Source organism: Olea europaea, chromosome 1 (genome assembly GCF_002742605.1).
Source record: "Olea europaea var. sylvestris chromosome 1, O_europaea_v1, whole genome shotgun sequence".
Taxonomy (NCBI): domain Eukaryota; kingdom Viridiplantae; phylum Streptophyta; class Magnoliopsida; order Lamiales; family Oleaceae; genus Olea; species Olea europaea.
The window spans coordinates 27,140,373-27,151,115 of NC_036237.1; the positions used below are offsets into that span (position 1 = coordinate 27,140,373).

The 10,743-nt window shown below is 30.5% G+C and overlaps 1 protein-coding gene across 1 annotated transcript in view; it reads right to left on the bottom strand.

The window, feature by feature from the left end:
* Nucleotides 1-8,531: 8,531 nt before the first annotated feature.
* Nucleotides 8,532-10,743, bottom strand: part of LOC111399305 (cyclin-J18) — a 12,348-nt gene continuing 10,136 nt past the window's right edge. Inside the window, exon 9 of the mRNA XM_023026557.1 lies at nucleotides 8,532-8,923. Within this exon, the coding sequence (XP_022882325.1) occupies nucleotides 8,835-8,923 (89 nt within the window). The 3' untranslated portion in view covers nucleotides 8,532-8,834. The remainder of the gene's footprint in view (nucleotides 8,924-10,743) is intronic.

Sequence of the window (10,743 nt, forward strand, 5' to 3'; positions counted from 1 at the left end):
GTACAAATAAAAGTAAAAAAAAAGTGCATAAATCTCTGTGCACGGAGGTTTGCCAAATTTTAGTTTTTTTTTAACTTATGTTTTTGTTTCATTTTGAGACTCACTACGAGATATCAAACGAAATTGAAATATTACATTCTTAATATCATTTTGAAGTACTCGCGGCATAGTATTGCAAATCGTTAACGGTGCGTGAAACGACTAATCGTAGCAAATGTTACGGGACATCAAAATAGGCATTTTCTAACTATATTTCGAAATTTTCGATGATATGCTAACTTTAAAAATTCATTGACGATTGCACGATAGTTGAATTGATAAATATTTTACATTCTCTCGAAACTCATTTCAAAAACTATATCATAGACACATCGAATGATCTAAATGAATATCGAAAATAGTTAAACGGACATTAAATGTATGTGTTAAAAAATACGTATAAGTCGTTTTTCTTAAAAAAAATTAATTATTTATTACTATTTATTATTTTTTCGCAACAATTTTCTCAATACATCATTTTACTCAAGAAAAATTATGTGGTATGACGTAAATTTTTTTCTTCATGCATGGAGTGAATGTGTTTTTTTTTTTTTTACATTTTATTTACAATGAGTTTTTTTTATTAATATAATTTTAAAAATTTAAATATATAGGATATGATTGATAGTTAATGACGTGAAAATTAAGAGAAAGAGCATGTTGTATCAGATTCAAAGTAATGGAGAAATATTGCAGTGGATATGATATTGCACTCAAATGACATGTGACAAAAATTTTACTGTATTTTTGAATAGAGTTTTTTCTGTTTCCAAACCATTTCCCGAACCGGTTAAGTTATTTAAAAGTAAAAGAAGAGATTACACTATCTAGAAGATAAAAAATTATTTATGAGTAAAAAAATCACTTCAAGTTATTTAAAATAAAAAAAAACTTATAATTGTAAAAGCTACATATAGATAAAAAAAAATATATTAAACCCTCATTTTTTTAAAATTAAATATTAATAAAAAGATTAAACTATTTAGAATGTAAAAAGTTACTTATAAGTAAAAAAATCACTTTAAGTTATTTAAAAGTAATAAAAAAATTATAATTGTAAAAGTTACTTATAGGTAAAAAATATAAACTTCAACATTTTTAAGTAAATATTTAGATATATTTAATTTTTTTAAATTAAATATTAATAAAAAATGTACTACAAATAAAAGTAAAAAAAAAAAGTGCATAAACCTTCGGAGGTTTGCTAAATTTTAGTTTTTTTTTAACTTATGTTTTTGTGTTCATTTTTAAGCTCATCACAGGATATTAAACAATGTCGAAATATTATATTCTTAATATCATTTTGAAGTACTTGCGGCATAGCATTGCTCGTCGTTAACGGTGCGTGAAACGGTTAATCGTAGCAAATGTTACGAGACGTAAGCTAACTTTAAAAATTCATTGTCAATTGTACGATAATCGAATCGATAAATGTTTTACATTCTCTCGAAACTCATTTCAAGAATTATATCATAAACATATTGAATGACCTAAATGAATATCGAAAATAGTTAAACGGATATTAAACATATGTGTTAAAAAATACGTATAAATCATTTTTCTTAAAAAAAATCAATTATTTTATAACTACTTATTATTTTTTCGCAACAATTTTCTCAATACATCATTTTGCTCAAGAAAATTTATGTGATATGACATAAATTTTTTTCTCCATGCACGGAGTGAATATATATATATATAATCGATAAATGTTTTATATTCTCTCGAAACTCATTTCGAGAACTATATCATAGACACATCGAATGATTTAAACGAATATCGAAAATAGTTAAACGTACATTTAATGTATGTGTTAAAAAATACGTATAAGTTGTCTTAAAAAAAACAAAATCAATTATTTTATTACTATTTATTATTTTTTCTCAACAATTTTCTCAATACATCATTTTGCTAAAGAAAAATTATGTGGTATGATGTAAATTTTTTTCTTCATGCACGTAGTGAATATGTTTTTTTTTTCCCTTACATTTTATTTACAATAATTCTTTTATTAATATAATTTTAAAATTTTAAATATATAGGATATGGTTAATAGTTAATGTTGACCTCGAAAATTGGACTCTCTATGTGGTCAACTGATAGCTACTCCATGTATTCCTCCTTGAGCACAATCAACGCACGGTCAGATGCACACAGCTGGGACCAGCGGGGGCGGCGGCGGCGACCATATACACTCCGACGAACAAGTTAGGCTCAGGTGATCGGAACAGCACCAAGGTTGTGCAAAATAGTGGGGAGGAGAATATATGTTTGCTTGCTATGGAGTGCTAAGTAATAAGAGTTTCATTACCTTTGCTTCTTGTCAAGCCTTGTGTATTTATAGGTGAAGAGAGCCATTGGATGTGGGACACGTGTATACATCTGACGGTATGAGGCGTCTGCTCATAGGCGTCAATCAGTCGCGTTTATAGAGTGGACGAGTAATTACTTCTCCCGAGTTGAGTTGATATAAAATTGATACGTCACATCAACTAGTCTCATGGAGACGTTAAATCACTTTAAACCTTAGATGCAGAAAGGATTCTGACAAAGATTTCATTTTGAAATTGGCATCGGATCCTTTGGCAGAGGTTCTTGGAGTACATTTCGTCTCGGATTTAGGGGCGAGGGCGCTTCGGTAAATCCCTCAGAATTGCCTATGCCTCGTAGTGTGATAGCAGAATGTCACCGTTGATGAAGTCACTTCGGAACCACTTCAGATGAGTGTTCCACACCTAGCATGATGTGGTAGTGGACTTTCCAAAGTGGTTCAGATAGCGGAACACTTCGGATGAACGTTCCACACCTCGCATGATATGGTGATGGACTTTCCGAAGTGGTTCAGATAAGGGTGTAATAGTTAATAACGTGAGAATTAAGAGAAAGAGTATGATGTGTCAGATTCAAAGTAATGGAGAAATATTGCAGTGGACGTGACATTGTACTTAAATGGCATGTGACAAAATTTCTACAATATTTTTTAATAGAATTTTTTCTGTTGCCAAACCAGTTCCCAAATCGGTTAAGTTATTTAAAAGTAAAAGAAGAGATTAAACTATCTAAAAGATAAAAAATTACTTATGAGTAAAAAAATCACTTCAAGTTATTTAAAATAAAAAAACTTATAATTATAAAAGCTACTTATAGGTAAAATATATATTAATCTCTCATTCTCTTATAACTGCAAAAGCTACTTATATAAGAAAAATGTGAACTTAAAATTTTTTAAGTATAAATATTTAGATATATTTAGTTTTTAAAATTAAATATTAATAAAAAGATTAAACTATCTAGAATGTAAAAAGTTACTTATAAGTAAAAAAATCACTTCAAGTTATTTAAAAGTAATAAAAAATTATAATTGTAAAAGTTACTTATAGGTAAAAAATATTAACTTCAACATTTTTAAGTAAATATTTAAATTTATTTAATTTTTTAAATTAAATATTAATAAAAAAAATTTACTACAAATAAAAGTTAAAAAAAAGTGCATAAACCTCCGTGCACGGAGGTTTGCTAAATTTTATTTATTTTTGAACTTATATTTTTGTGTTCATTTTCAGGTTCATTACGGAATATCAAACGAAGTAGAAAATTTTACATTCTTAATATCAATTTGAAGTACTCGTGGCATAGTATTGCACGTCGTTAATGGTGCATGAAACGGCTAATTGTAGCAAATGTTACGGAACGTCAAAATATGCATTTTCAAATTATATTTCGAAATTTTCGATAATAAACTAACTTTAAAAATTCATTGACGTTTGTACGATAGTCGAATCGATAAATGTTTTACATTCTCTCGAAACTCATTTCAAGAACTATATCATATACACATCGAATGATCTAAATGAATATAAAAAATAGTTAAACGGACATTAAACGTATGTGTTAAAAATCAATTATTTTATTACTATTTATTATTTTTTCGCAACAATTTTCTCAATACATCATTTTGCTTAAAAAAAATTATATGGTATGACGTAAATTTTTTTCTCCATGCATGGAGTGAATTTTTTTTTATATACAATAATTTTGTTTATTAATATAATTTTAAAAATTTAAATATATAAGATATGGTTGATAGTTAATAGCGTGAGAATTAGGAGAAAGAGTATGGTGTGTCAGATTCAAAGTAAGGGAGAAATATTGTAGTGGACAATGGCGTGTGACAAAATTTCTACAGCATTTTTTAATATAATTTTTTCTGTTGCCAAACCAATTCCCAAATCGATTAAGTGTGAAAACGAGTGTGACAAAAATGAACAGTAAACCCCCATTCTCTCTTTTATGGTAGTGTAAATTTGACATGGGCTAAATATTTGTGTTGGGATTTATGATATTAGTTTAACCTAGCTTTTAATTAATTTTGATATTTTCTCTTTAATGTTAAGTTATTTATTTCCATGTGTTTCTACTATTGTATTTATTGCATTTTCATTTATGTGACCAATGAATGATTATATTAAGTGATTTGTTCATCGTTCGAGAGAAGATTGTGCATTTTAGGCCAAATAGTAGAAACTCTGGGTTTGTTTAGAGGATAGAGATATACCCCTAACTCTAGGCGACCCATTGAGCTATTTTCACAAAGATTTAATGTGGTTGTTTGGTTTAATCGACATAGAGATATAGTAGGTTAAACCAATTAATTATGGTTAATTTCGCTCGAGAGGGGTAATTGACTAAAATTGGAAGATCGGGTCTAACATTGTGAATGAGTAATTTGTAAATTTGCTTGTGGAGAAATTAATTAGACGACGGTTAAATGAAACCATGAATCCCAACCAAGTTTGCTTCCGAAAATTCTCAAGATTTTCATATTTTCTTAATTTGTGGATTTTAGTTAATTTCCTTATTTAAAAACCATATTTTTAATTGTGTGTGTTTATTTCTATTGTTAGAATTAAATTAATAAGAGTTGTGTAATCGAAAGTACACATTGTTTGAGGGATCGACAATCCAGACTCAACAGGTCCACTTTATTACTTGTACGCGACCTGTGCGCTTGCGACATGTAGTATTTTAGCGAACACTCATTGAACAATGAACTAAATTTTGTAAATGTAAAGAATGGAGTGAGCTATGTAATTTGATAGCATGTTTGATATATTAATTAAATGATTTGACATCTGAACTCCAATCTCATAATAGTCGTTCGCAGGTCCCACCTCAGTTCGGTTATAAAATTCAGCTCGGCATACTACCGCCGTAATATCAAGAGACATCGTGATTACCTCCTATCACATCACCCTCTCAATCACATATATTTGTAGAGGGTGACGTCATCACCGTCCAAAACCACAAATCCGAGGCCTCGAACGTTCAAATCACTTGCAAGTAGGGATGACAATTTGGCTCGTTGGCTCGGGCCGAGCTCCATTTTGGGAGAACGGGCCAAGCCCTAGCCAGCCTGCAGGCCTTATTTAAAAAAAAAAAAAAAAAAGGCCCCCAAAAATGTTGCCTTAACCAGCAGCATTTCATCTAAATAGAAAAGGCATGAAAAGCGAGCCTACTCGGCTTGACTAGGAAAGACCCAAGTCAAAAGCTCGGGTCGAGCCTAATTTTATTTTATTTTTTTAGCCGAGCTTTTGCAATTCCGGGGCCTGGGAAAAGGCTCGCACATTTACCTAAGCCTTGAATTTCGGCTAGCAAGTCGGCTCGTTGACATCCGTACTTGCAGGTCATCATTACTTGAGAAAATATTGATACATGACCACCGACGTCGTCAACCAATCACGGAGGAATTCGACGACCGACTTTCGAGCTCGGTCCAATACCTAATTTGATTAATTTGATGTAATTTCGGCTGGAGTCATGTATAAATAGTAGAGAAATAGTTTTCTTAAAGAAAAGTTAACTTTCATACAATTACATTACACAATTGAGTCTTCTGAATATACATTTGTGACTTCTTTTTCATAATAAAGGAAGGTCCCCCTTATTCTTAGAGTTGACTTGAGATTAATCCTTATTTTGACGTCAACAAAATGAAACATAAATATGTTACACAATTTAACAAGTGAATATTAATTTATTCTTATAATGTGTTCGTTTCTATATAATTCCCAATACATGTCATGCATATACCATAGTGTATGAACACTCCTATTAAAATGACGTATCCATTTACAACACATGACATGTCATGTTGGGCATTGACATTCCTTGAATTTTCCACAAGTCCGTAAGTCACGCGTTTGTTCAATTTTTCTTTTACATTTTTTAAAATTTCTAACGATATATGAATATTTTAGGAACATTTTTCATACAAGGTTCAACGTGACTTGTACAAATTGCAGAGTCCTTTTATTAAAAAAAAATGAAAATAAAGAGATAATATACTCCATAATTTTAAATGTTTTTAAAAATTTAATTGACTTGTTGATCATGTTTGTGTCAATACAACTTAATGCTAATAAATTATATTTGTTTTTTTTTTTAAATATTCTTAATTATTCTGTTGAAATCATATATACTCAATATACTTAGACATCGTTTGATACCATATATTTTCCATGGAAAATGGAAATTTTTTTCTATTTCCCATTTTTTTGTGTGTTTGATACACCATTTTTTCCAGACAATTGTTTTCCACGAATAATGCTCACAGGGGTGCCAATTCCAACTTTTTAGGGAAAATGAATTCCCATGGCGTACGGTGATTTTTCAAATTCCAACTATTTTTTTTCATTTTTTTTTTTTGGAAATTGAGACAAATTCTAAGTTATTGTAATTTTTTTCCTTTAATTGACAATTTTCATGTAAAACAAAATCAAACGAATATCAAAAGATAGATAATTTCCTTAATTTTTTTATTTTTTGAAAACAAATTTCATCTACAATACCAATAAATTTTATCCCTTTAATTGACAATTTTTATGTAAAACAAAGTCAAACGAACCCTAAAAAATACTTTTATTTCAATATTTTTCAGGTAAAAAATTATATCAATTAAACACAATAATTTACAATTCTCAAGAAAATAATTTTTAAACAATTCAATTCCTTAGAATTCGTTTTCAATTCAATTCAATTTCATCTTTACAATCAAACGAACCCTTAGTGTTCAAGACATGCTATGATGCAAACAACTGAAATGATCATCTAATTCCTAGATTTACCCTTGTTTGAGCCCCATTTTAGGAGAAAGAATAAATTTTTGAATAGTATATTGATGAAAAATGTATGATTAAAAAATAAGGAAAAATTGAAATTTATGTGTAATATTATTTTATTGAAAAATATGTAGTTAAAATGATATTAAAATACTATTGAAAATACTTTTTTTTCTAGAAAATGGAGCTCAAACAAGGACTTAGCCCCCGTTTGGCTCCCATTCTCCTTCTCATTCTTTTTCTCTATCTTATTTCAACAACACAATCTTTCATAAAAAAATATTATACACAAATCAAAAACTTTTTATTCTTTTTCAACCACACATTTAAAAAAAAATATTTTAACTATTAAAATTTGAAAAAAATGAAGGCCAAATGGAGACTTAATTAAATTTCAACTGATGAATAGTGCAATATGAAAATTTAATACACTGTATCCCAACAAACATTTTACTGTACGAATATGTGGATTAGGTTTAAATATGATATCAATAATACTAATAATAATACAGTATTGTGTTATTGACAAGATTATTATAAGATTTAAAACTAATGCATTTGTGTGTGAGAGAGAGGACTCGAAAAAGACAGACCGAGTACTGTGCAAGAAAATGACGGGGGAACTCCAACAGAGGAGAAAATAGGGAAAATGGGCCCACATTTATAATTCAGTGTCCACCACGATAATCATGCAAATATATGATTCCGACATCATAAATTACAGGAAAAAAATATCTTTTATGGGTCCAACTTGTTCGTCTTTATCTCTCTTTCTTCGTGGAAAAGGTTAGACTGCTGAGAAAGCAAAATCCAATAGGAAAAGGAATAGAAAAAGAGAATAATTTCCAGGACTTCATATTTAGGTGCTAAAGCTATCAATAATTGCATTGGGTATAATCCACAGGATTGATAAAAACAATTTTTAGAAGCATATTATATTTTAGAACACATTTGAAAAGTATATATGAAGTGTTTAAATTATAAGTAGGTACAAATATATGGAAAACAAAGTAATAGTATTTGTAAGTCTCTTGAAATGTATAAATAAAAATTGACTTGAGTTTTTATAAACATAGGTCAAACAAGAGCTTAATGTTGTAAGATACATTGTATCATCTCCACCGTCATTCAATAGTATTCGATCTCAAATTTCGCATCCCACCAATCTAAATCATTAACATTCAAGATCTCTCCACCTATCAGCACTCTCGTATCCACCCCCCCCCCCCCCAAGTAATCGTCTCCCAAATAAAGAAGCCACTTCTATGAATGATATGCCAGGCGCGTTGAGCAAATCATACAATTTCATACAAGAAAATATAAATGGAACGTGATTAACATACATCATCTTTGATAAGTGTACCAGATATAATGTGTTGACAAATGACGACCGATAAAAAATGTACTTCAATTGGGTAGGCCCTTGTCTAGTTTTCATTATCTGAAGATTGAGAATTTAAAAATGCCAAGAAATCAGAAACAGGTTGCAGTGCGTCCCACAACAAAAAAAGTAGAAATTTATTGGCTTGTTTGGTGTCTAGGTCCAGCCTGTCTGGACCCTTTTACTAGATCATAAGCGTTTATAGAAATAGACACATATGTCCACTAGCTTGGGATCACAAAATGCATGTGTACCTTGGCTGCTGAATTAAATGGAGACTTATCCATTCGCCGTTGTCAAAGTGGTTGATACTCCAATGTACGGTTTAAAATGTATCGGACACAATCTACAACTTCCTCTTCTTTACACGAGGTAACGAACTTCACTGCAATAATAACATCACCAGGAGAAAGATTACACTCCCGCTGGATGCTTTACTACAATATTTCTGTGAAGTTTAAGATTCTTAATGTTAAAGATTCGCCAAATTTATTTTGAAGTAAAGAAATTTTATTCGGACATTTAACACGAGTACTATATAATATGGTATAATATTTAGTGTTTGAGATATTTATTTTGAAACACCTTTAAGAGATAGGGGTGCCACAAGCCGAGGTCCCAACAGAGATATTTGATATTGATTTGGTGAACAAAGCCCAGGTTGCCAAGTCTAAGCGCCCCAACAAAGAGCATTATCATACTATGTATTATGAAAGCTATATATAAAATTATTAATAAACATATTATTATAAGATAGATAATAAATACAAATGCATAATATGTGTAGTAAAATTAATTTTCTAAATAATGCTATTTGTCATTAGTTGCAATATCAACAAATGAGACCTTGGTGATAGTCAATAATCTAGACTAGATATCTTAGCTGATTGCCTTTTATAGTTGTGTAAATATATATTCTCAATATAGACACGATGACATCCCCTTAGCCAATGATGCTCGGACTCTTAAAAAATGGCGAAGTACCCGTGTCGACACGACATGACATGGATACCGACACGGGATATGTGTTGGATTCTCGATTTTGAACTCAAACATGGCAGGAAAAGGGAGAAAACAATGGACGGTGAAGTATTGCTTCTAGCTTGTGTTTGTAGCGGCAACAACCATTTGTTTCAAGTCTTTTGATAAAAATATGTAGAAATTTATGGAGGATTGCAACAACATTTGCAAAATTTTGCAGAAAATGTGGAGCCCAATGAAGAAATTAATGATATGAAGGAATTTCCGTAACTAGTTGGGCTGCCCTTCAATAAGTGTATTTTTCCAAAAAAAGAAGAAGAAGAAAGAAATGAAAGAATTAAGTGGTTTAAAAGTCAACAATATATACTGCCATAAATTAGGGGTTATCTCTAAAGGTTTTATTATTTATTGTTAATGGCATGATTTGTTGTTTGCTTTAATTGAATCATTTTTTTAGGAAAAAATTATAAGACGTATCCCCATATTGGTATCCAAAATTCGGATCTTTTTTAACCGTATCCCCATATCTTAATTTTTAAAATGAGAAGAATCCGACTCCTACATATGTACCCGTATCCGACACCCGCACCCGAGTCCCAGCATCATAGCCCTTAGCTAGGTTTATTGGTTGTGATCATGTATCTACGTGCATTATCACTCTAATAAAAAGAGCTCCATTAAAATTTATTATTTATATATTTATTAGGAATTGGATTTCAGATATAGATATGTACTGTTGTTAATATTTTCATTAGTCTATAATATATACATGGGTCCATGGGGACAACTTACATTAATGAGTAGGTAAAGTACATGATAGAATTGATTGCGTTTATATATTTACACAGGATCCTAGGGGCAATCATATTTCTTTGGAATAAAATCATATTAACATGCATATCATGGATCGCAATGAGATTACGGGCAAAATATGGTATCCTATTAGAACTATGGTTTTGAAGTGGATAAGTGTTGGAGGAATTTTGTGAATAGTGACGCCAAAATAAGTATAATGATGGTTTGTAAATCCGTGCCGAAAATTGGACAGAGTAACGACAAAGAAAACAAAAACAAGAAGAAGAAGAAAGTAGGAACAAAGCCGAGGCAAGAGTTGGACTCTTTGTCCTTAAGTCGAATTTGCCCCGCAACGGTGCCTACGGATTTCGGCAATCGACTCCCAAGATACAACGGCTACACTTGTGTTTGTAGCACTCCAAAACACAA